This window comes from Micropterus salmoides, unplaced genomic scaffold, assembly GCF_014851395.1.
Source record: "Micropterus salmoides isolate LMB-PRFRI ecotype aquatic unplaced genomic scaffold, ASM1485139v1 Ms_hic_scaffold_1, whole genome shotgun sequence".
Lineage (NCBI taxonomy): Eukaryota > Metazoa > Chordata > Actinopteri > Centrarchiformes > Centrarchidae > Micropterus > Micropterus salmoides.
The window spans coordinates 46,110,972-46,136,742 of NW_024040040.1; the positions used below are offsets into that span (position 1 = coordinate 46,110,972).

Below are 25,771 nucleotides of genomic sequence, written 5' to 3' on the forward strand. Positions count from 1 at the left end.
CACTGCAAATGCTTTGAAAAGAAGACGACCTGTTGCATAAGTTTAACTTTAGTTGTTGGATAAACGAATCATAGTTTGTTGCTCTAAGCCAGTGGTGGAATAACTACATTTACTCTATACTTCCCCTCCACTACATTTGGTTGCCAACATTGGTTACTTTGCAGATTATTATTACAAAATATAAATCAACCAACACATGATGGTTATTAGAGGATTAAGTTAGCCAGCATAATATAAAGTAGTCAAATAAACTCCACCTTTACCAGCTGCAACATTATATGCTTACACATAAATGCATCACTACTTATAATCCTGTGATTCGTCTGAAATGGGCCATTCTGCATAAGGAGTAATGTTGTTACATTAAGAATATTGCATGACTTTTATTAGTTATATTACTTGACTGGGGCACTGCTACTTTTACTTAAGTGAAAGATCTTAAATACTACCACCACTGCTCTAAAGTGATGAAATGGAAGCAGTCACAAACCCATCAAGTTATTTTTCCGTTATATACCTCATAAATATTGAAGTATGTCATCACAGGTGTGACTTTTAGAGATTCACACTCAACCAATCAGGCACTGAGGACACATAATCTCCTAAATATTTGAGGATATAAACCTAGTGAAAGAAGAACCACACATGTCAGAATGTTTCTATGAATAGCAGTCATACAGGTCATTGGATATCTAGAAGTAAAGGCACTGGACAAAACCAGTTGTCTACCGTTGACATGTGACTTAATATTCTAGATACATGTTGAAATTCCCTTTTGAAAGGCACAGCCTAGATATATTCCAAGAATAACGTGGTATTTTTTTTTCTATACTAATGAGGACACGGGTTTGTATAACACCATTGGTTTTATCTCAAATCTATAAATCACAAAGGGTCAAGGGTGACTTTTCTTTAGATGTGCAGCTAATTTTGCACAATGGAGCTTTATGTAGCCACATTTTCTCTGCATTACATGGGAAAATACATCTAATAGTACATGTACAGATAACTCTTATGCTATATTGGCTGTCCTTGTACACAGGAAAAGCACTATTATAAGAGATTTTAGACTGGAGTTTAACCTTAGTTACTATACACCTTATATTATGGGGTTATTTTAAGTGCAACACTCATTACAGTAAGATATATATATTACAGGAGGAGTATTTTCACATTTTGGTCTTTACATAGTTATTTCTCTCATTTATAGCACTTGTACTATTACTTGTATACATACATACACACACTTTGTTTTTACTTTGGCTAAGAGTAACTGGCGATTGGAGAGTCTGCTGTGAAACAAGAGCATGTGAAGTTGGGTGTGTACCATCTTGTCGTGTTGATGTTAAATTAAAGACTATTCAAAATTATTTATGCATCCAGCAGAGCCATTTCATATTTGAATGTGGTGTGTTGATCTCTACTTTTCCCCACCCTTACGAGCCACCAGGAATGAGTCATGCACTTCAACAATGTTTGATTGGCTCACATGGTACCAATCAACCTTTACAGCCAGCAATCTCTGCCACACTGGAATGCATAGTAAGAAGTACTTGAGCTTTCGGCAGAAGATGGATGTGTTCATACAAACTGAACAACTCAAACTGCTGCAGATCTAGAATCTCTAGCTGACAGCCAGAAAATGACCAACTACAAGTAGTCACAAGTGGCATGTCTCATGGCAACCCTGATAGTATGGTGCGACTAAAATAGTTGCTTTACCAAAACATTTATTTAATTAAACACATTTTTAAGAGGCTTAAACATGTAAAGCACACACAGTTTCAGATCAGCTCTGACAGGTGGCCATTATTGGTCGTCCAATGTGAAAACATTGGAACAGGATTGAATGGGTAAAGGTTGACAGGAGGACTTGTATTTATTTCAGGAAGAAGCTCAGATTTGGAAACCGACATGGCATAGCAGGCGGAACTAGGCTGAACACTGAAAGTGTCCTCTGGCACAGCTGCACTCTGGGAGAATGTGGTTAAGGCGCTGTTGGGGTCTGCCACAGTGCCGCTTAAGGGAGCATAGTGGTCATTTTCAGCCTTTGAGGTGGCCAGGCGGCTGGGAGAAAGTGGGGCAGAGGTGATCTCCTCTAGCTTGCTGTATAACATCCTCAAGGTCACAGGAATGGACGTGCACCTGAGACACAGACATTTAATATAATAATAGATAAGGTGGAGGAATGCAAAGATGACAGGGTTTCCACACTCTAGACAAATATTCTTTCAATGTCCATTTTATACTGCTGCTATATCAAAATCAATCTGATTTTCCTCATATTGCAAGATGTTGATCCTACTAAGAGGGGAGGCATAGACCCCATCATCCTCCTGCATCCTCTTAAATTGTAAAGAAAGGAGGGCTAGATAAATGTCAGAGCCATACCTCTTCATGATAGTGGAAAGGTTTTCATCCATAGAGTGATCCTCTATTCCTGCTCCAAACAAAGTGCAGGTAATCTGATGAGCGTCAGATATATTCACCACCACTGTGAGAAAAAAAATAAGTGATTCTGTGTTATTTACCATTACCTTAAACGTAGGCCAACATATACACACACTGTGGGCTGAAAAAATATAATCCAAAACCAATCACATAAAGGCCGTTGATTCTAAGAAGTTTCTTCCCCTGATGTTGAAGCTTTCAGACAGTGATATTTACTCTAGTGACTCAAATTTCATATATATATATATATATATATATATATATATATATATATATATATATATATATATATATATATATATATATATATATATATATATATATATATATATATATATATATATATACATACATACACACACACACACTGTGGCAAATGCTCACAAACAGCGAGGGTGTCCGTGTCCGGTCGGTGGAAGGTCACAGAGAAGCTGGTCTCTGACTCCGGAAGGACTTCCAAGTGCTGGTCACACACTGAACCTGGTAGCAGAAAACACCACATCACATAACTGACTAAAGAAATTTCTTGATTTTTTTTCCCCTGCCTGCTTCATGACTTTGTCCATTTCAACAAATTGTGTGATGTAAAAGTACTCCTACTTGTTCTGGCACACTGAGAGGTCATACAGCTCCTCAGCAGGGTGTTGATGGTACACTGGTGTCGAAGCAGCTGCAGCAGGGCTGGGACATGGGCAGGGTGGGTGAAGGGAATACTGTCCATGACAGTCGCTCTGTGGGCAGGCACCTCCCATGCTGCTCCAGGGAGAACATAACTGTGCATCACACCACCAGGAAGAGGCTGGACAGAAGTAGTATTCATTCCTTTTCGTATCATATAGTACACCCAATGTAATTTAACCCTCATAAGTTATCTTTGAAATGAATTACCATTTGCATTGTGCTTAACACGTGCACAAGCAAAAAACACACATACCACTGTAAAAATAGCATCCTGCTGATTTAATGTCTCCCTGTGGCTGTTAGCACTCGGTAAATGTCTCATCAGAAGCTTGGGTAAGGGTGCCCACTGCAGGTCAACATCTGGTATGGTCACATCTATGAAACATCAGAGGGAGAATGTGAGAGCAAGTAATGGGGTGATGCTTGTGGGTGTTTTTAGGTTAAATAGAGAATTTCTTCAATCTTTACATCACATGTAAAAATAAAATACTAGAATTGTGCCAACAAGTGAAGCTTATTAAAGAAAAAAGGTATAAAGTGTTTTTGCTAAAGCAATCACTAAATGATACATGAGTCCAGTGAATATACATTGAACTGATTGAAGGATTATCATAGATGTCTTAGCTTAACAGGTACTTGATACTATGTAAAGATGGATTCTTGAGTATATTGTTTCACAAAATGCGGTGCAATTTTCCCCTGGTGTTTACAGATGTGAAGCCTCTATGAGCTGTTGGGGAAACTTACTCACAGGATCACGATAACACTCAAAGTTTAGAATTAGGCAGTAAGTGAAAGGCAGAATGGACGAGATGGAGAAAACTCCTGCTCTGCTAGTAACGGTTTACTCATTGTGTCGTCCAAGCAACATGTGTCAAATGCATTCTTAAATTATGACTAAGCACCATAATCTATTTTCACCAATCTAAACTTTTGAGTTTGCAATAACCTTGAGTCAAAAGTGCCTCCTATTCAGTGTCCAACCTATGTTCCTGAATTATTTTAGTAATTTCATGACCCGAAAAAGGTTTTTTCCATGACATTATGCGACAGTGAAGTTTACCTTTGAGCATCTGGGTAAATGTATCGCTTTGTTGTATCCCATTAAACATCCGTGTGAACTCGTCTCATAATTACTGCATCAGTTCTTGAGTTATTGCCAAAAGTATGTATTAAAAAAGTATTGAGAGGACAGTGACCTTTGACCATCAAATTCTAATCAGCTCATCCTTGTGTCCAAGTGGTTGTTTGTGCCAAATTTGAAGAAATTCCCTCAAGGCGTTCCTGAGGTGAATGGGACGCGAAAACAACCCAACACATTTTGCCCCCGGCCATGGCTATTACCAGGAAAAAAACAGAAACATACATTTCATAGATTTGTGAAAAATGCCTGACCTGTAATTTGGCTGAGCTTGTTTACGAAAGCGAGAGTCATTGGTATCTCTGGCTGCAGTTTCATAAGAAAGCAGGCAGCAGACGTCTCATACAGCCCCTCACCCAACGGCAGGAACACAGGATATCTGCCACAGGATGCAATGTCACTGTATTAACACCACAGGTGCTGACATCCCACATTCACTGTGGGATGTAAAATTGAAGTATCCTGCTGAGTGAGAGATTAAATCATGTTACCCCTGGGCATCCAGCTGTGGAGGCTGTGGGATCACAGATGCCATCTGAAGCTTGTGAGTCACATCGCTGACACCTACAGTCACCTGGGCTGCCTGGACGACTGTCTCCCTCATATTTTCTTTCAGGGAAAAAAAATAATAAATAAAAAAAAAAGTTAAGGCCCTTTAACAGACTTTACATGCCTATATGAATGTGCTGCATGCATTTAAAATATTTAACAGGTCTACTGGCAAACTACTTTAAGTTTACCGACAAATCTGAAGTCGTTTGGCAACTTTGACATCTTACGTCTATCTGACGTCTTCAGTTCATCAGTCGGGGTGATATAGAACTGGATAGTCAGGGGGCAATCTAGAGTGATAAATAAAATTTCTCTCTTAAGTGAAGAAAAAAAAAAAAAAAAAAGGATGCATGAACAACTTGTGTTTTCACCTCTTGAGATTATGTACCTTCTTTTCCAGCTATCAGACAACCAATCCTGCCATTGTTAATCATATCCACTTGGGGGTCAGCATCTTTTGGAACCCTGAAAGCAAAAATATAAATTAAAAATAAACCTCTAATGATTCCAATTTGAAACAGGGCTGCAACAAACAATTTTTCTCAATTATTCTGCAGATTACTTTCTCTACCGTTTAGTTCAAGGAATGTCAAAAGATTTGTGCAAAATGCCACACAATATTGTATAATATAATCACAATATCCCAGAACTCAGTGATTTTCTTAAATTGCTGATCCATTTTTTTTTAATATTATATTTCCTTTTGCCAAATCCAATTAATTAACTTATCATAATCATAACAGTATTTGGCCATTTTGTTTTCATGCCACTTACCTTGGCAAATGTGATATTTGCTGCAGGTCTTTCCCGAGGCATTGTAGAGATGCAAACAATTTTAATTTGATTTCACTGAAACCCCCCCCAAAAAAAACACAAATAGCTAAATGACTGGATGAGGCCCACATTAAACAACAAACAATGAATATACAGTATGAAGTGTCTGTACTTGTCTTCAGGGATGTTGTACTGGGCGAAGAGGCCTGCCAACTTCACGGAGAACTCAGCAAACTGTTTTGACCTGTGTCCAAAAAAACCAAACAAAAAAAAATAAAACCTGTACAATCAGCATCTAATCATTTGAATACCACTGTCATCATCATCTCTATAGTTTAGGGCATAGTAGTGCTGCTGCAATGGAAATGTCAACATTTAAAATTTACCATCGCTCTAAAGCTTACCTCAGCAGCTGAAGGAGAGACTCACTGTGCTGCAAGACAATTTCATTTTATTACCACGCAGAGTAAAAGGGCAGTAATGTGATTGGCGCACACTGGGAGAAGGTGTAGTCCACTTACAACAGGGGATTCTCCATGCAGGGCCACTTTTACCTCCTCCACCCCGCCACACGGCAGTAAGACCACCTCCAGGTAGAACAGATCAGCTGTCAGGTAGCATGTGGCCTCAGTGATGTGAAAGCCCATTCTAGGGAGGACAGAATGTGACTAAAGAAAATGTGTCCCACCACATTATATTGAAATAAAAAAAAAGGGTCTGTAATGATGAACTGGACACATTTTTTTTAAAATTAGACCAAAACATAGGGATATCTGGTAGGGCTGTGAGGATAAATCTCTATACCCTTGGCGTTTGGCAATTACTTCCAGACGAGACTTCATGGTATTCATAGAGGAAACTGAAACATACAGAGAATGGCTTACTCACAGGTAAAGGGAAACGCATGTACTAAAATACACAGAATCATTAGTACAATCCTTTACCATTAAACACTTCCTGGAGCCTTTCCAGGGATCTAACCAGCGGCTCACAAGGTTTGGATTCATCTCTGGATTTGTCCTATTAGAGGACAAAGGAAGGGGGGAAAAAAAAAACTAAACAATGGGAGCAGTTGTGTGGCAATGTCATCCTCGTGTAAACAGTCTTTAGTCCTCCCAGCCCATCCCGCAATGCAACACAAACTGCACAAAGAGAAGTGTTAAACAGGGAGGCTGCGACATTTCTGCACATGTGTGAGAGAATACATTGTGTATTGACCTCAGTACTTTGTTTTTTGATAGTCCTCTTCAGAATCACTGCTGGCAGGAAACTGTATGACTAGCCCCATCTGCCTCATCCCTTTGGACCACACATGACTTCAGACCACCAAGTGATCAAGTTTCTTTACCAGACTCAAAGGACTGACCACTGCCAAGCTCCACTTTGTATGAATCCAGGAGTATTATCTACACATGACAAATCTAAATAAAGCAAATGCACCCCCTCAAAGCCTCAGCATACAAGTATAGCAGTGCTGAATACACTGAAGAGCAGCCTTGTTGTTGAGTGTAATAAACATCGATATCTATAAAGCTTTGCATGTTTGGACCCCTAAACCTGTAGCCATATGATATAGCCTACATCTTGAAAATAATAGAGCATAAAAAAGGTCAAATATTGCTAAAGCAAATGACAGAAGCCAGAAGAGAGTGATTGTCTTGTCCAACTGGACCGTAGGAAACATGCTAGAAAAATAAGGTAGCCTAAATATAAAAACAAGGAGCTTTGTTTTGATTGAAAAAGCTTACTACACATACTATGCCATGTGTTGTAGTGAATCCATGTAAGCGGATCCAACAACAAAGAGTGTGTGTTCCAAGATAGATGACCTCATTCTCGGTTAACCACCACACCAGTTACTGATTAACAGCACATCATCATATTAGATAAGCCATCGGGGGGGCATGCTTCCATTTACGCCTGCCAATGGGAATTTTGTGTGATATCTCAACCATTTGTACTGTGGTATTTAAGCAGGGAGTTAAAATTAACTTGCTCATGAATGTCAAAAGAGTAATGAGATTTGTCTTCCCATGCATCTTCGGACAAGCTGAAAGGTCTCATTCCATGTCTTCTCTGCAAATTTCAGGTGCAGGTCAGCGACGGATTTTGCCTTCATCACTAAAGGCAAACAAGAGATAAAAATATGAAAACTTTACATTTTAGATTTTCCTTTAAATTTGTAATTACCTTGTATCTCAGATTTTAAAGTATATATTTGCAGTAGTCAAGCATTTTGTAACTTACAAATATATAGTTACTTGTGTGTTCAGATTTAATAGAAAAAAAACAACTTTAAATCAACATTACCTGACTTCTGAAACTCTATTTCACTCTTGCTGACTTGACAAGACTCCTTCCTGACCAAACGTGCCAACATTTATACAGATTAACGTGAGCCAATTAATCAATTATCTGGCACAGGCAAGAGACGCTGCCTTTAATCTGTATTTTATTTTCAACACACGAAGCAAATGATGCAAATAACTAAAATGTAGGCGATATTTTTTATTAGCGAGAGATGAATGTTCCACTCAAACAAAAAGTAAAGCTGAGTTATCTAGTTCTCCCAGGCGGGCGGGCGTTGTCAGACGGAGCCAAGCCCACAGGACGTGCAGTCAGTCTGCTGCTAACAGCAACCAGCCAAGTCTCTGGAGTTAGCTAGGGAGCTAGCCATGAGCTAACAAGCAGCTAGCTGAGTCTTTTCATGTTGCCACCATAATTCAACCTTCAGTCAAACGCCGTACCAAGGTGAATACTGTTCAATTTACCGGTAGGTGATGTTATTCACACGCACGGCGTTCTTGTGAATGTTTCTGCTGCTCATGTTTGGGCTCTTTTGTTGTTGTTTTTTTACGCTACATCATCTAAGTGTTAGTTGTGATTAGCTGCTTGTTATCGCTTGCTAGCCCCCCCCTTTTTTTTTGGCTGTGTGGCCACCCTTAGCTGGCTAGCGAGGAAGCTGCTGAGTTTGAAAGGATCGACCGGAACATCTGTTGCTGGGTATCCGATTTTAAGGATTTGTCTTTTATGCGTTATCTGAGCTGATACCTTTCATCTTGAACTTTCTCAAATATTAATTAACGGCCAGGTGACATTAACTTGCTTGGTAGGTTAGTTAGCTTGTTAGCCACATCGCCCACTGTAATCAACCTGCTAGCTAGTTTACCTGCAGTTGACTTGTCACCAGCTAACTTGCTAATAAGTAAACATGATTGTTAGTGTGCTGCGTATCGTTATTTGTGAATTCAACCGTCTGCTGTTGTAATAATCCGGTAAAATTGTCTCCTGCTCAGCTAACAGTGTATATATCATCTTATTGTATTATAGACGTGTCAGCGTTATTAATGTAATTGAGCAGCCAATGTCACAATCTGCTGACAAATTCTTTGAGCAGGTATGATCGATGACACACCTGATTATGAGGTCATCACTGAAACATTAATACCTCGTCTTGTTGTTGTATTTCTATTAGTTTTTCTGGTATCTTGATCGCATAACTTTATTTAGAAATGGTTACCTTGTAATATTTGGATATATATGGGTAAACATAGGGCTGGGCAGTAAAACAGTAATGATAAACATCGTGATGTAATTCTCAATAACAATATAACAATTGTTTAATAAATGTTTGCTTTAAATTTGAATCGCGAACACATTAGCACTTAATGTTTCTATTAAGGTATTCATTTTTTGTGAGGTAAAGGAGCTGAAAACAGATTTTTACCTAATTTTACTAATGTGTATTTGCTGGAAAAATTTATCATAATTGTTTTGAATGTTCTACCTCCAGAGACCTTAAGTGATCTATTGTTTGGCAAGTGTTATGACTCTAAAGAAAAATTTAAAACCACAATTAACCATCTGGTTTCTTCAACTTTCACTCAGGAGCAAACATTTGCCTTTTAAACTTGAAAGAAATAATGATTTGACATTTATTGTCATCATTATTGAAATCGAATGATATAGAATTTGTTTTTTATTGTGATAACATTTTTGGCTATATTGCCCAGTCCTAGGTTAACATAATCTTTCCCTAAAACTGTTCAAGAGACATAATTCCTCACTATGGGGGTTTAAATGATTAAGGTAAAAGCATCAGTACTCAATCGTAAAATTGGCTTTCAGTACATGGACGCCTTTTTGTTAATTTGTAAAATGACCTATTGGCTGCATTCCCATCTGTTTTCTCTCTGATTCTCCAGAGGTCTATATTGGGCCTGTGATAGGAAAGAGCATTAACACACTTCAGGAGATCATGGTATTCCCATAGTCTTCTTGGACTGTCCAGTGTGGGAAACTGACCACTAAATCGCTTTGGCATGTGTGTCAGATTTTATCCAGTCCTGTCAAAGTTTGGAAAATACAGCCAGATGTTACCCAGAAGCTTTTAAAATGTTATATTTCATTGCTAGATGGCTTTCACAGGTTCCTCTTGGATAAGTGGAAACTGCCTGATGTTTGTCACGATGTGCGGTGGTTAATGTCATTAAAGGATGCCACAAGCAGTATTTTCCCACAGGTTATTTGTGGTTGTCTGACATCCAGTAGCATTGCATTCACAAGGAAGCTCCTGATTTGGCATTTTTGCTGATCTGTAAAGTTGACTGCGAGTTCACCTTTCTGGCAGACCTTATTTCCTCTTCACATTTCATCCATGCAAAAGTCTGAAAGGAATAAATTACAAATAAAGAAGTACAAAATATTCTTTTTGTTCTGATCAGACAATAGATAATTTCCATATGTTGTGTGGGGGGAAAAGCTGCCATGACTAGGCTATAATTTTCCAGTAATTCAGTCAATTTCTATGACTATTTTGTGATTGCAAAGAAAACACAATGTAAACTAAAACTACCTGAAGAGAAACTGATCTTTCTGCTGCCACATAGCTGCAGGGAGGTGCGCTAATAAAAAATACTGATTATAAAGCAAGTTTCTAATGCATCAGTCTAGTACCAGTGGTCATAACCACATTTTATCCTGCCATAGTTTTAACCAGGTACAGAGAATAATCCTCTGCATGTCATTTGTAGTGTAATGGCAGTTTCTCCTGGTGCGATAGAGTGTAGAGCCTCGGAAATGATGATGAAACATCTTAGCTTTTCATCTGTTTTTGTTTTGTTTTTTTTCCTCCCCAGGAATTATCATTCAGCCCTTTTGTTGCAGCTGGAATCGTCGGGGTTGATTTTTACGGTCTTCGTTTCACAGTCCATCCCTCCACCTCCAGCTCCACGTTGAACTTTCTCCCTTTTACACCCGGATCTCTCGGTACACAGAGCCATGGCAGCTGCTAAGCCAAAAGGGCAGAACTCTTTAGCTCTTCACAAAGTGATTATGGTGGGCAGTGGAGGAGTGGGGAAATCAGCGCTGACTCTTCAGTTCATGTATGACGAGGTGAGCAACCTAAATCACAGCAGTCAAGTAAAAATCAAATGTGGTTGGATAGATTCTCTTTGTTGGCCTTAATGGATGACCAGTTTGACCGCAGTTGTTAACGTGACCTTTACTCCCCCCCCCCATAGTTTGTTGAAGACTATGAGCCCACTAAAGCAGACAGTTACAGGAAGAAAGTGGTGCTGGATGGAGAGGAGGTACAGATTGACATCCTTGACACAGCTGGACAAGAGGACTATGCAGCCATTCGTGATAACTACTTCCGCAGTGGCGAGGGTTTCCTCTGTGTGTTTTCCATCACAGAACTGGAATCATTTGCAGCAACAGTAGACTTCAGGTTCAGTAGCATTTTAATGAGACAGTTTTGTGTCCATTACAATACTTATTGACAGTAACCATTAGGTAATTTCCCCCTGCTGAAATGCATAAACATGTATGCTGACATTTTGCAACATCATTAAAATGAGCTGTGTTTGGTTTTACCTCATTCACATTACACTCTAGGCTAGCAAGCAGTAGTCTGTTTATTTACATAATTCATGGCTGACTGACATTTCCTGTTTTACAGAGAGCAGATTCTGCGAGTGAAGGAGGATGAAAATGTGCCCTTTCTCCTGGTTGGTAACAAGTCAGACTTGGACGACCGACGGCAGGTCAGCGCTGACGAGGCGAAGGCACGTGCTGAGCAGTGGGGCGTGTGCTATGTGGAGACTTCAGCCAAAACCCGTGCCAATGTTGACAAGGTGTGTTTGAATATGCCTAAAGATGGGAATCCCTGGCTAAAATACATTTAAATCATTGATATTGAGCAAACAGAGGAACCTGAACCCTACAATTTCATTATCTTGCTTGTTTTTAACAGGTGTTTTTTGACCTGATGAGAGAGATCCGGGCAAGGAAAATGGAGGACAGCAAAGAGAAGAACGGAAAGAAGAAAAGTAAAAGTTTGGCCAAGAGAATTAGAGAGAGATGCTGTATTTTATAGTGGTAAAAGAGAGCAGGGTAGCTGCTTGTGTACATATACATTTCTCAGACTTTTGCATTTCTTTTGTGCCCATACCCCTGACCATGACTTTCTGTCCCTGGCTAACAGGACATCTGACCGTGTGTCGGGGAGTAGTAAGGTGGCACTCCATACACCATTTATAGCTCTAACTTTTTATGTGCTGACACTCCAAATAATTTCTGTACTCTCTCTCTCTGTCTCTCTCTTACTCTGACCACATTACAGAGTGTAATACATGGATGGTGTTTTAATTTAGGCCTAAGCTTGACAAAAAGGGTAAGCCCTGAAAGGGTTACAAAACCTTTCATTGTAAAGTTTGATGTGTATAATATTATTCAGACAACTGTGCAGTTCAAAAGATAAAATGAAGGTGACGGAGCCCAGGTTTAAATGGGGGATGTAAGTTGAGCTTGGGTAGGAAATGTAGGTTAACATACTCAGCAGTGTAGTGTCAACCCAGAATTCATCAAGTGCCACCAAGGAAATGTACATTGCACTGGTGAATCTATGAAGCATTTTAATTGAAAGATTGTTGCGCACGTCGGAGCCAAAATTTGATGCCATTCCTATTTGTTTGTTTTACACCTCAATTTTACTACGTGGTATGGTTATGAACACTTCTCTTTAAATCCTTTTTTTTTTTTTTTTTTTTTTAAATCTGTGAAATCAAACTTTTTTTTTTCCTTTCTTTTTGTCTCCTCTTGTTATATCAACCAATGTAAGATAAGCGCACTAATGACTAATGTTTCCATTTTCTTTCCCCTTGGTATCATTTTGTTCAATCTTCTCAAATGCACAAACATTGATCATTGCCCTTGAATCTGTGAGGGAGGGTTTTTTTTTTTTTTCTTGTTCGCTTTTTTTTTTTTTTTTAATATATTTTCAATTCAAACATTTCAGAAGTTTTACCTCACTACTTCTTTTGCGATAAAGGAATCCCTGGTGCTCTGATAAACGGCGATTCCATAACACTACGTCCTTTTACATGCTGTCTTGAACACATCTTAAAGATGATTAAATAAATTGCTTCCAGCCACGTAAACGTTTCTCTAACCCAACCTTAATTTTCCTGGCTCAGACTTTTAATCACCAACCTTGTGGGGTTGTTTTTTTTTTTTTTTTTTTTTTTACTTAAATGTATTTCTTAATATGGACTTAAAAGTATGTGAAAATAAATTAATGGATAGATGAATTTAAAGGCATAAAATATTAAAAATGAATGCAGATTTGATAGAAGTACCTCTCCAAAAAAATTGCTCTCAGTCACCAAAGAAAAATGCTAGCTAGTACAAACAAGTGCCCACTTAGTGATCTAAGTGAATGACAACTTGCTATAGTGAGCATCAAAAGTAAGCACTGCAGTGTATATTTGTGTGTGTAAAACAACTATCCTTATGGATCTGATGGAGGCAAAAGTTGAAGGAAAGAATTTTATCCTGAAGGGCCTGGGAAAGGAATGCAAGTTTAGGAGGGATTTAGTCATTCGTGTACAGTGCATCACTGTTGCCTCTGTCCATTGTGAATGTGAAATAGTCCCCCATACGCATCCTGTTAGCCTGTAATCTTAGGCGGCTAATGATGTGCAGAGTTTAGAGGGTCATTGACATTCTGTTTTGTTTAACTTTTTTTTTTTTTTTTTTTTTTAAATTTCTGTGTGAGGCTACCTGGTGTTATAATGCTGTAGTTACATCTTAATGAAATACCTGATATGTTCATTTGAGCTTGCTTATGTAGTAATTGTTTTACAGATGAATGAAGATGAAAATTGGCAAAATGAAATTGCTACACATGATTAACAGCTAAATTGCATAGACCAAAACACACTGTGAAATCTGCCCCTTCATTATCTTAGTTTCCCTTTGTGACTGAGCCACTCTTTATTTTTTTTGATGATGTGTTTAACTTATTTAAAATAACTTATTGTATCATTTTCAGTCAGTTTAAAAATCTGAAGACCATCCAGAAGTTGTTGCCACATATCACTCTGATCCAGTTTAAGTGTGTGCATTGCAAACAGCAGCCGCCCACCAATTACATTTAGATGCCCCAACGCTGGAGTCTATGCAAAAATGATTGTGATTTGCAAAGAGGAAGAAAATCTGACATTGTCTGTGTCTTTAAACTACCTTCAGTGAGACTGATTGCAGTTGAAGCATTTAAGCTTGAATGCCCAACACCATTTAAAACTTGTGAAGCATTTTATATTTCAAAGTACTTAACATTGACTCACTTTTTCCTCTGAGTTAATAAATAAACACTAAAGAATCCCTGGCTTCGATTACAGGCTTTGTTTGTCATATAGTTTGGTGTGTTCATTATACAAAAAAAAGACAGTAATGCAAAAGAATGTCTGCTATATTTCTTGTTAACTAAAAAAAAAAGCACACAGTAGAGTGGGTTTAAAGATGGGAGGGTGAGGTGGGACGTGAGGCAAACTCGAACCCAATGTTAGGATGCCATGGCATCAGAATGTTTGGAAAGTCGTTTGGGTTAATATGTAAGGGCTAACCTCAAGTACATGATTGAAACACCCCTACAAGTTAAAGTGACAGGCGCAGAAACTGATGCACAGTGTAAGCACCACAGTATGTTACTGCATACCCTCCTTAGCTTATGGCCATTACATTAACTGCTGTGTCTCTTCATGGTCAAAGACTGCAGAAGCTACTATACTTAAAAGTGACTACCACAGTGCTTGCTTACTCTAACATTGGCTGAACACAGTCTAATTCTTGTTTTAGTTTTTTTGTTTATTTTATTTTTTTCAGAAGCAAACATTATTCAGAATTATTCTACTACTTTGTCTTCATGTGTAGATTTGATGGACTTGGCCCAGATATTTTCAGCAGGATTGAAGGGGCGATACTAAAACAGATGTTTGTGTGAAAGCTATGAGCAAACTGTCCTACTGGATATTGAAATAACTTGTTTTGCCTTTTTATATAAATACCCTTGGAAAAAAAAATAGATATCTACATATTTGATTGGATGGTTGTATGTATGCCATCAATTAATTGTTTTCATGTTTACTTATTTTGAACATAACCACTAATGTAGCCTGTTTGTGAATGCAAGAGGTGAAGCTTACATTCATTTTTGTGTGAGTTATTTGGAAATGGCAAATAAAGTTGATATTACTAATAACATTTTCCAAATGTATTCAGATATTCTTTGTGTGACGATTTATGTCTCAAGTTAAGTTATTACACCAAGCAGACAGATTGATCAGCAAAAGGAAGCTTCCTCTGGGAGTTTGCATGTTTTGCTGCTCATATATCCCTGAACATGCTGAATCCCGCCATCTGCAGACCCTGACCTTTCTAAATGGCAGATTAGCCATCAAGTCCACCTGATCGTGATTTAGTATGACATAGAAGCATGACCACACAACTTATTTTGTAGTGCGACTGCTTTTGATCATCAGAAGCTGAATGTCAAGAATTTTATTCCAATATTTATACTCTCCAACAGTAAATTATCTAATATCTTTTAACTTTAAGGCACTAAATTGTTCTTGTTACAGTATAATGTGTGTGCAAGCACAGATGGCTTGGTACAGCCCATATCTCTGTGTTTACACAATAAACCTGATTCTCAGTGCTGCAAATTTGGTCCTGCTAATGGACAGGGACAAAGCAAAGTATTGATTCACCATAGCAATAGACATGGATATATTGCAGTTGCGGTATGATGTTGTAACTGTAACTGTTGAATATTTTAAAAAATAGCATTTAGTGTCAATTTGCAGTCATTCCAGTTCATGAACATAACATGATAGAAAAAAATAAAGTAGAAACAGAGATGGATAAATAAAGAAGTGACAGAAGGTGTCCTTTAGGTAAATCGTACTCATTATATATTAGTTATTGAAAATCTTTTCTTATTTGTCACAAGTTTGAGGGACTCAAAGTACATGTCAATTTCTTAGTTAGCCTATATTTTGAAGGTAGGGGTTTCCCTCTGAGGTGACGTAACCACTTATCAGGATTACGCAGACGCGTATCATTGGTTCACGCCGACGCACAAGGCCTGTAGTTTGAAAGCTCTGTGGGCCCAGGCGAGTAGCCACATTGCGAACAAAGTTACAATATTTTGAAATAAATTAATAGATTAGTGGAGCCCTTTTGCCCGGAAAGACGTTTGCTACTTTGTGGTCATGCGGTGATAAGAGCCGGCAGCAACTCGGCAGGATCCGTGAAAGCAGACGTGTTTTTGAACAGCTTTGTTTTATTGCATCTTGACTGAGTTGCATTGAACTCCACGCAAGGAGAAAAGAGGGCTAGCTGGCTCAGTGGCTAGCGGCGGCGGCTATATGTCTATGATCCAGCCAACTCGTGTGCTATTCACTTCCTTGTTGCACATTGGAGTGTGATGGAAGGCGAGAAGTTTGCGAGAGGGAGACCGGTTTCTTTTACTTCTACTTTAACACTATCTGGTTAATGGATTTACACGCCCGCACGAACTGCAACATTTCAGAAGGACTGGATTTTAATTGTAATGGCTTCGGGCCTGTGCTTAGACTGTGAAATGTAATGCGACTGTCTAGCCGGACACAGTTAGCTACTGGAGGCTAACTGGCTAAACCGACTACCATTAGCTAGCAGATCTGGGAGATCTCCGTCCTGGAGTAACAATGGTTGAGTACCGACTGGTTCTATAACTAAACATCATATTGCGGATTTTGTGTGACCGAATCTGCAGGCATCAAGTGTCATGAATTACCGTCTGGTGTAACTCACTTTTTATAGAACCGCAAACGAGCTAGCTTTGTAATGCTAATGTTAAGCTTGTGATTTAGCTAGCCAGCTAGCTGGCTGTCTAATTGTGCATTTGCTGAAACGTTAGCTAATTAGCCTGTTAACACAGCTAGCCCAATGTTTTGTTCCACAACACAACAAGGAAAATAGCTTAGGTAAAGTATATAATATAAAGATTATTCTCAACGTGGCTATAGCGTTTATTTTGTAGATAAATGCCTAATTCGGAGGTGCTTCGCGAGGGTCGGGGACGGAGCCCCTCTGCACAGAGAAATGCTAACAGGCAGGACAGGCGTAGTAAACCGGGGAGCGGTGCTGCTCAGCGAGATAGACACCGTGAGAAGAGGCGGTCATCGGTTTCTAGGAGAAAGAAACGCAGACAGGGCAAGGAAAGAGACTTGTGTCATACTGGTACAACAGGAGAGCCTGGCAATAACCGAAAAAGCACTTTTGAAAAAGAGGCTGAACTTCGGACACTGGTAGAGTATGATGACGTGAGCTCCCAGTCGGAGCGGTTTTCTGGGAGCCCCTCTCCTAAACTTGACCCCCATGCTGACAGGCTGTCAGTGGACCGACTCAGCGATGTTGACTTTGGTGACTATAATGGACCAGCATCCCCAGACAGAAGTCACCCGAGAGACCGGGAGGGAGTGTGCATTAGCAAGGACGATCAAACAAGGGGACCATCTGAGAGGAGCAAGCAAGAGAAGGAGGTAGGCAAGAAAAAGGACCGCCAGAGTCGTGAGAGAGACTCGTCAAAAGGTAGAAGCGGAAGTAGCCTTAGTGGCTCTAAAAATCACAGAGACGCTACAAGGAGCAGTGACAGAAATGGTAAAAGGACATCTACATCCCAGTCCTCACAGTCTGCAGATAAAAGGGATTCAAAAGGACACAGAAGCAAAACAAGATCTGATAAAGAGCCTCCATCTGCATACAGAGATGCTCCACAATCTTACAGAGATGACCGTGAAGACCTCAGGGGTTACAGGAGAAGTCCTGGTTTGAAAGGAGAAAGTCCCTATGGGACATCATATTCATATAGCTACCAGTCTCCTGGTGGTTATAACCAGCTAATATCTAGAAGAAGTCCAACTTATGGGAGCAAAAGACTCTCTCCCAGTTCCACATATTACAGCCGGGATGTAGATGTGTATGGGTCATACGGTATGCCAAAATCACCCAGTTCATACTCCGGCAACAAAAGGAAGCGATCCCCTGTGAGCCCAGCGACCTGGCGCAGGTCCCCAAGTTATGGCCGACACAGTCCATATGAACAAGGAGAGTTTGGCTCAAGCCCCTATGGAAACCGCAGGAGATCACGAAGTCCATACAGAAAGTCCCTGAGCCCAAGTCCAGATGTCAGGTGAGTTTTTATAAAGCAGCTAATAGGTTGATGTATGTTTTCATTTGTACGCTGTAGTCTGTGTATTTGTGGAGTAAATTTTTATGATGGTTTATAATAAGCAAGCCCTGCTTCAGATTTGAGGCGATTTTCCTCTTGATGAAATATTAACAGAAACCTAGCGCTACCAATTTTCTGTTTAACTTGTCGGGCACTGATTCTTCACATGAATTTTAGATTTTTACAGATGTAAATAAATATGCAACCCAAACAAATACAAGGTTGTGACCTGGGTGCATAATTAACATTTTGTCCACCAGCCACTCAATAGATTACCATTGTTTTTTTTGGCTGGTGATGAAGTAAATCTACCTGCCATTTACATATTTTACCAGCGTTTTATCTGGTGCTAATTTTGGACCCTGGTTGTGACATTGTTTATTGTAGCCCCTTTCTTTCTTTCAATATTTGCTGTCGTGCCTATGCCTTTCCAAAAGCCTTTAACCAGACTATCTATTGAACGAGAACAAAAGTCCTGCATGTGATGTTATGCAACTTGTAGAATGTGAGTAATAGCTTGATTTCTACATTTTTATTAATGGCACAGCGTTCTTAAAATTTAGATAACAATAGATTTTTTTTTTTTATCTCACGCAAGTAAACTGTCGCCTGAAGTCTATAATAGCAAAACAAAATAAAAAGTTCACCATGTCATTTTCCTTCCAGGCGATCTGCTAGGTCACGTAGCAGAAGTCCATATTCATCCTCAAGGCATTCACGTTCTCGCAGCCGTCACCGGCACTCTCGCTCCCGCAGTCGCCCCTCTAGTCTCTCACCAAGCACCCTCACCTTCAAAACCAGTCTTGCTGCTGAACTCAGTAAGCAGAAAAAGGCTAAAGCCGCAGAAGCGGCTGCCAAGGCCAAGAACTCCAGCAACACATCTACTCCAACCAAGGGTTCGTCATCTGCTCACCAGCCCAGCCCGAAGGCCAATCACTCATCCAGAAAGGGCCGCCCTCCCTCTCCACCCCAACCCGAGAAAGGTCCCAGAACTCCCACATCGAACCAGCCTCAGTCTCCCCCTGACCGGTCGTCCAAGAGGACCACTGACCAGCAGACCAGCAGGGACAGAGATGGAAGGGGGAAAGATGACTCTGTACATCGGGACAAAAGGAAAGCACCAGCATCTGGACCGAGCAAAGACAAGGAACGAGCCCTTGGTCCACTCATCTCTACCCTAACATCCCTACCATTGCCCCAAGCAGTTCTTGAGCACATGGATAAAGGAGAAAGGTATGGACGTGTTGTTGTGCCAGTTGAACTAGAATTTTTATGCACCTCTTTTATACTTGATTGTCAAGACTTACTCTCACTCTCCCTGTATCTCCTGCATTTTCTCCTATCAGCTTGAAGGACAGCTCGCTCTCAGGGAAGAAAAAGTCAGAGAGAAAGGCCCGTCAGCTTCTTACCGATTTGCCTCTGCCTCCTGAGCTTCCTGGTGGCATGTCTTCCCCACACAGCCCGCCTGAAGACAAAAAGTCCCAAACACTTCGCCGAAGACCTAAGTATGTTACAGTGCATTTAGTGGTATACAGTCTTTTCTTCAGCTATTCTTTGTTGTATATTTACTTTGCTTCTGCTGAAATATGTCGTTTGTCAAACCCAGAATTTGTGGCCCAAGATACGGTGAGATTAAGGAAACTGAGATAGATTGGGGCAAACGCTGTGTGGACAAGTTTGAGATCATCGGAATCACAGGAGAAGGCACCTACGGTCAGGTGTACAAGGCAAAAGACAAAGACACTGGTGAGTGTTTTGGAAAATACACGTTCATTCGTAACTCCTCATCAACCGTGTAAACATCGATCTATTTTCAATGTTCTTTAGAGGTGAAATAAAGGTTGGTGATTATTATAATCAGGTCAAGTTCTGTTGGAAATGCAAGCTGACACGGCCATAGATAAGAATCTGTTTAGGGTGAGACCAGCTGGTGAAACGCGGTTCTTTCTTCATAGCTGAAATGGTGGCTTTGAAGAAAGTTCGACTGGACAATGAAAAGGAGGGCTTCCCAATCACAGCCATCAGAGAGATTAAGATTTTGCGACAACTCAACCACAAAAGCATCATAAACATGAAGGAGATTGTCACAGACAAGGAAGATGCTCTAGATTTCAAGAACGATAAAGGTACATTATCTTTTCACTCGCAGTGGCTCCACGGTCTGCAACACCACATGGATTTGTTTGATACACAGCCTTTTTTTTTTATTATGACTGAATCTTTATTCTCTCCCCTCAGGTGCATTCTATCTTGTATTTGAATACATGGACCACGACCTGATGGGTTTGCTCGAATCTGGTCTGGTCCATTTCAACGAGAGCCACATCAAGTCTTTCATGCGACAGTTGCTGGAGGGCCTTGATTACTGCCACAAGAAGAACTTCCTGCACAGAGACATCAAGTGCTCCAATATTCTGCTCAATAACAAGTGAGTATTTTTCCACTCAAACAGAATGATTTTAAGCTTTATTACATAGTTACACACGTTTGTCTGACTCCATTTAATTTGTTCTTTGCCCCCACCTAATCAGAGGTCAAATAAAGCTTGCAGACTTTGGTCTTGCTCGGCTGTATAACTCTGAAGAGAGGTAAGCCTCCTCTGTTCTTGGTAGATACACACTACACCTGTTAATCTTCAGTTATTTTCACTTGTGGGTAATGATATGAACAAACATACCACTTTTTGTTCCCATTTTCAGTCGTCCATACACCAATAAAGTGATTACACTATGGTACCGCCCTCCAGAGTTACTACTGGGGGAAGAGAGGTACACGCCGGCCATTGACGTGTGGAGCTGCGGGTAAGAGCAGGACTGATATTGTATTAAGTTAACTTACTGTTTGTTACATGATGGGGCTGCAAATAACGATTATTGTCATCTGTTGATCATTTTCTTGATTATTCGACTAGTTGTTTGGTCTATAAAATGTCAGAAAATGGTGAAAAATGTCAATTAGTGTTTCCAAAAGTCCAAGATGACATCCTCAAATGACCTGTTTTGTCCAAAACCCAAATATATTCAGTTTACTGTCATAGAGGAGCGAAGAAACCAGAAAATATTCACATTTCAGAAGCTGGAATCTGAGAATTGTCATTTTTCCCCCGTTAGAATAAAAAAAAAAATTGTCGATTAATTTGATAGTTGACAACTAATCAATTAATCAACTAATCGTTGCAGCTCTATTGCATGATTATCTGCCTGCTCAGTATTTTTTGTATGAATTGCATCTTGCTTTGTCTCACAGATGCATTCTTGGAGAACTATTCACAAAGAAACCAATTTTTCAAGCTAACCAGGAGCTAGCCCAGTTAGAGCTCATCAGGTAAGTTTTGGTTTAACCAGGCAAAAATGTTAATGTCTCAAATTTTTAGATTTAACTGGTTCCCACAAAGTGGTGTACCCACTTGAGCCGGAGGAGTCAACTGACAAGGGGTTTCCTGCTACCTAAAAACAGGAAGAGAAAGCAGTACTAATCTTTTCCACTGATCTTCTCAGTCGACTACGGTGCTACGCAGCCACAAGATGTGTTTTGGAAATTTGAAGGCAGCGATTAATTCTGTGGGGGCAGGCTGCCTCGGCTGCAGAAAACCTTTAAAGTTTGTACAGATTTTGCTTTAAGCACAGCTGTATCGTTTTTACTTGCTCTCTCATTTACTCGCCTCACGTTATGTATTCACTTTGCAAGGTACAACATTGGTGGTAGTGCAGGCGGAGAGAAAATGAGCTGTGGTGAAGGCAAATTTGATGCACTTAAAAGATACGCGTCAGGCCAGTCATCTGGGTGTCCATTTCCACACATTGCAACATTCATCTTAAACAAATTAGTTTCTGTCTTTTAGCCGAATATGTGGCAGTCCCTGCCCTGCTGTCTGGCCAGATGTAATAAAGCTTCCCTTCTTCAACACCATGAAACCAAAGAAACAGTACAGGAGACGGTTACGAGAGGAGTTTGCTTTGTAAGTTGATGTCTAATTGAATATTTAAGGATTGGGCCCTCTAGCAGTGCATTACAGTGAAATCTTCCGCCTCCCTTCTCGCCCAGCATCCCTCCATCTGCCCTGGATCTGTTTGACCACATGTTGAACTTGGACCCCAGCAGACGTTGTACAGCTGAACAAGCGTTAGGCAGCGAGTTCCTCAAGGATGTGGACCCAGACAAGATGCCCCCACCAGAGTATGTTTTTTTTATTTATTTATTTTTCTTCATGTTGCATCGACTTGTTTATTACCAGGATTACAAGATTCCTAATGTTGTTTTCACCGTGTTTCCATCTCTCCAGTCTTCCACTGTGGCAGGACTGTCACGAGCTGTGGAGTAAGAAACGTCGGCGTCAGAAGCAGGTACCAGAGGAACTTGCTGCCCCTAAAGCACCCCGTAAAGAGCTGGGCCTTGACGACAGCCGCAGTAACACTCCCCAGGGCTTCCCTGCTCCTGGAGGTATCAAAGCTCAGACTGTGGCTGCTTCTGCGCTGCTTGGTGAGTTCAATTAGTCTGTATTTGTACAGTTAGCTTACCATTAGTTTGTGAATGATAAAGAACTTTGAATTGCACTTACCTGTATGATTTGAGCGTGGTGCAATGCATCCAAAACAACAACTGGTTTACATGATAAACGGTTAACTCCATGTATATTGCTCTCGGAAATATGGATGCAAAATACTCTTAATACTTATAAATCAGTTTGAGAGGTCATGAAGGCTTGGCTGCTTTGCAGAGTAATTGGTCTTTGATGCAGAACACTTCTTTGATCATGAATGTAACTCCTTCATTCACTTACTCACTTAGTTATTTGTCTTTCACATGTCTTCTGAAGGTCCTACCTCCTATAGTGCGAAGACAACACACTGAACCCAAGCTCATGTATTCAGCTCTGACTGGTTTTGTTATAGTGATTAATCATTTTGGTGTACTTGACTAAATTTTTTTCTTTCATTTCTTTCATTTTTTCGTCATTTTAATTGGAATTAAAGGTCTTTAAAAACATTACAACTCATTGTGATATACAGGACTTGGAAAAAAAAACTTGAGTTTAGAATTTCATCCCAGATGTGTTCGCAAGGTTGTAGAATGAATCTACATGCTCAGGTTAGTTTTCTCTCTTGCAGACCCAAAGGGTCCAAACTCCCAGTTAACCCAGGAGCAGCTGGCGGTCCTCCTGAACTTCCTTGGCCAGCCCAAGAGTGCAGCCAACACGGCCCAGTTTGTCCAGTCCATGAGCACAAAGGTCAATCAGGAAACGTTACAGCAGCTCTCCAAAGCCCTAGCTCCCTCTGACCCAGCTGAGCCCCTTCCTCAAGCCACACCTGCCAAGCCTCCCCAGCCGGCTGCGCCTGCAGGAGTGCCACGTACGCCTCCGATGCCCAAGCCTCCTTCACCCCCCGCGTCTGCGCAGTCTGGTATTCCAGAAGGAGAGGCTGCGGCTGCAACACAGACGGCCATGACAATGCTGCTGGCTCAGCTCCTCCAGGCTCAGCAAGGCCAGAGGCAGGAACCAAGTGACAGTGGAGAAGGGGCGGAGAGTACCAACCCTGCAGGAGGAGCACCAGGCGGCCAGCCACTACCTCCAGAAGTCAAACAGCCTCCAGAGCCCAGCCCAGTCTCTCCAGGTAACAATTGGTCTGTTTAATCTTTTCAGTCAGACAGCTGAACACAGACTGGAAGCTTTTTCTACTTCGGGTCCTGTGAGTGAAAAAGAAAATAATTAAAACAAAAAACTTTATTCCAATACCTAATATAATGTAATTTCTCTCCTTCAGTGTCTGAAGTAGGTGGAGTGTCCATCCTGCCCCCAGACCAGAGACCACCTGAGCCTCCAGAGCCACCTCCACATGCTGACCTGGACTACCGGCAGCCTCCACCTGAACCCAAGACTGGACACGCTCCACCTATTGCGTCTGCAGGTGGAGGTGATGGAGGGAGGCCCCCAGAGCCAGACTACCCGCCTCTTCCTACCGCAGAGGGACCAGGATACGGTGGGGATTACACCCATCCACCTCCTCCACCCTTTACTCCTGCAGGGTTCGGGGAGGGCTACATGGGTCACATGTTAGGAGGAGGCCTGCCACCTCATGCTCTGAGAGAAGTGTTTAGTGGGCCAGGTCAGGCTGCTGGTTCTTCGTCTGCTGCAGGCGCTCTGGCCCCGGCTCACCCGGACCCCTTCCCCCCAGGAGCTGGAGCCACTGGACCCAGCAGCATGGTGTTCACTGGGGACAAGGACCACCGTTTTAAGTACAATCACAGCCTCTTACCTGTGGAGGGACAGCCTAACCCCAGTGCTATCCACCTGTACAACCACGCCATGGCTAGAAAGGATGGTGTCCCTCCTCCCCCACCCATCCCAGCACCAGGACAACCCTGGGGCTCCCCTTCCCAAGTCGGGGCTCCACCACTACCCCTAGGTTTTGTCCCACATGTAAACTCAACAGCAACAATCAGAGGACGAGGCCTGCCTTTCTGAAAGACTGGAAATATGAAATGGAAGGTCGTGACAATGAACAAAAGGCTACTTGTTTTTGAGCCTGAAGCCTCTCAGGCCAGTCCACACGGATGTGAAGATGCACACTCGGTGTGTAGTAACTTAAATCTGTGTACAGCATCGTATTCCTCCTCAGTCTGTAATGTGGAGTATATTGCAGCAGGACAGCTGAATAACACCGGAGGAGCTTTTCTTGCTCATACCATTTTCATATTTTTTTGTAATCTATTCTGCTGTCTTTTAAATTAAACTTTTACCTTTTTTTGAGTGTACATTTATCAGGCCGGGTAAATTTTAAATCTCTACCTTAGCCTTCCTGTAATTGCTCCAGGGCAGACTAGTATTAATGTTTTGCACTACTGACTGAAGTAGGCGGAAACTATTTTAGCTATGAAAGGAAATGGATGATGTGCTTTATCTGCACAATTAGGAATGACCAGTATTGTAGTGTCCTTTTTATTTTAATTTTTTTTATGGCCATGATTATGTTGAAACAGTGATGGTTCAGTCTGTTGGGATGGAAGGCTTAGGTATGAGCACAGGGAGCTATGAGGAAAAGGACTTAGTTCCAGAGAGAGACTGGCAGAGCACTTGGACGACTGCAGCAAATCTGATCTGACTTTGTGGCTGTTTTCACGTAAAATTCCACATGCCTTTTTGCGGGGTGTTGTAAAATCATGAGCAAAACAAAAACACACGTAACCTGTAAGTTCAAAAAGGAAATAATGTCTTTTTTTGTACTAAAATGATTTTGTTCCCCTCCCCCCTCCTTTGGCAAATGTTTATTAAAGAAATGCCAAAAATGTATTGTCTTGTTTAATTACTACAAGGATTATTACTGAAGTCTTCATAAGTACATATAATGGAAATGCTGTGATGATCACACCACTGGGTGGCAGTGTCATGTCACCACACTCAGCTACAGTGTGCACTCGTAGCAACAGATGAAAATGGTTTCTGTGATGCAGATTGACAGTCGGTGCTGCAACTGTTCAGCAAATGCTCTCTTGTAAGTCTCAGTGAAAACCATTAGACCTTAACAGCCACGGTGTCACTGCTGCTAAATCTTGACACTTTGAGCGTATACACCATAATATGACAAGCTCCTTGAATAAGTTGCTAGCTGTAATGCAAA

At 40.9% G+C, this 25,771-nt stretch overlaps 3 protein-coding genes across 9 annotated transcripts; 2 read left to right on the plus strand and 1 right to left on the minus strand.

Annotated features, from left to right (window-relative positions):
* Window positions 1-1,710: 1,710 nt before the first annotated feature.
* On the minus strand, window positions 1,711-8,498 carry zgc:111976 (uncharacterized protein LOC553663 homolog). 4 transcript variants are annotated; one of them, XM_038731066.1, is made up of 18 exons: window positions 8,371-8,492; window positions 7,910-7,959; window positions 7,632-7,720; window positions 6,544-6,619; window positions 6,404-6,458; window positions 6,121-6,247; window positions 6,004-6,032; window positions 5,772-5,843; window positions 5,600-5,674; window positions 5,214-5,290; window positions 5,014-5,115; window positions 4,765-4,882; window positions 4,528-4,652; window positions 3,386-3,507; window positions 3,052-3,250; window positions 2,836-2,931; window positions 2,392-2,494; window positions 1,711-2,145 (listed from the first exon to the last, which is right to left on the minus strand). In XM_038731066.1, the coding sequence occupies exons 1-18, from the start codon at window positions 8,424-8,426 to the stop codon at window positions 1,785-1,787; spliced, it is 1,932 nt and encodes a 643-aa protein (XP_038586994.1). In that variant the 5' UTR covers window positions 8,427-8,492; the 3' UTR covers window positions 1,711-1,784. The 4 variants fall into 4 exon arrangements, with proteins under 4 accessions (XP_038586994.1, XP_038587002.1, XP_038587007.1 ...); XM_038731074.1 differs by having other exon boundaries at window positions 5,053-5,115; window positions 8,371-8,473; XM_038731079.1 differs by lacking the exon at window positions 5,600-5,674 and having other exon boundaries at window positions 8,371-8,498.
* Window positions 7,619-15,145, plus strand: ralaa (v-ral simian leukemia viral oncogene homolog Aa (ras related)). Of its 4 annotated transcripts, none has more exons than XM_038731129.1 (5): window positions 7,619-7,688; window positions 10,738-10,993; window positions 11,122-11,330; window positions 11,562-11,736; window positions 11,856-15,145. In XM_038731129.1, exons 2-5 carry the CDS (start codon window positions 10,880-10,882, stop codon window positions 11,976-11,978), a joined length of 621 nt encoding a protein of 206 aa, XP_038587057.1. In that variant the 5' UTR covers window positions 7,619-7,688; window positions 10,738-10,879; the 3' UTR covers window positions 11,979-15,145. The 4 variants fall into 4 exon arrangements, with proteins under 4 accessions (XP_038587057.1, XP_038587040.1, XP_038587048.1 ...); XM_038731112.1 differs by lacking the exon at window positions 7,619-7,688 and adding an exon at window positions 8,042-8,372; XM_038731120.1 differs by lacking the exon at window positions 7,619-7,688 and adding an exon at window positions 8,042-8,350.
* An 881-nt stretch (window positions 15,146-16,026) lies between these two features.
* On the plus strand, window positions 16,027-25,441 carry cdk13 (cyclin-dependent kinase 13). The gene is made up of 14 exons (XM_038731149.1): window positions 16,027-18,119; window positions 18,825-19,391; window positions 19,505-19,663; window positions 19,765-19,904; window positions 20,114-20,284; window positions 20,397-20,586; window positions 20,690-20,746; window positions 20,858-20,959; window positions 21,405-21,482; window positions 22,000-22,116; window positions 22,203-22,334; window positions 22,441-22,637; window positions 23,267-23,767; window positions 23,918-25,441. Exons 1-14 carry the CDS (start codon window positions 16,972-16,974, stop codon window positions 24,616-24,618), a joined length of 4,260 nt encoding a protein of 1,419 aa, XP_038587077.1. The 5' UTR covers window positions 16,027-16,971; the 3' UTR covers window positions 24,619-25,441.
* The last annotated feature ends 330 nt before the right edge of the window (window positions 25,442-25,771 follow it).

Coding starts and splice junctions, on each gene's coding strand:
- zgc:111976 (XM_038731066.1), bottom strand. CDS start 8,426: ATGAGCAGCAGAAACATTCACAAGAACGCCGTGCGTGTGAATAACATC. Junction 6,620..7,631: donor AGCTTGTCCGAAGATGCATG/GGAAGACAAATC, acceptor GTCCTCTAATAG/GACAAATCCAGAGATGAATC. Junction 6,033..6,120: donor TGCATGGAGAATCCCCTGTT/GTAAGTGGACTA, acceptor ATTGTCTTGCAG/CACAGTGAGTCTCTCCTTCA.
- cdk13 (XM_038731149.1), top strand. CDS start 16,972: ATGCCTAATTCGGAGGTGCTTCGCGAGGGTCGGGGACGGAGCCCCTCT. Junction 20,587..20,689: donor AATATTCTGCTCAATAACAA/GTGAGTATTTTT, acceptor CCACCTAATCAG/AGGTCAAATAAAGCTTGCAG. Junction 20,960..21,404: donor ATTGACGTGTGGAGCTGCGG/GTAAGAGCAGGA, acceptor TTTGTCTCACAG/ATGCATTCTTGGAGAACTAT.
- ralaa (XM_038731129.1), top strand. CDS start 10,880: ATGGCAGCTGCTAAGCCAAAAGGGCAGAACTCTTTAGCTCTTCACAAA. Junction 10,994..11,121: donor TTCAGTTCATGTATGACGAG/GTGAGCAACCTA, acceptor CCCCCCCCATAG/TTTGTTGAAGACTATGAGCC. Junction 11,737..11,855: donor CCCGTGCCAATGTTGACAAG/GTGTGTTTGAAT, acceptor TGTTTTTAACAG/GTGTTTTTTGACCTGATGAG.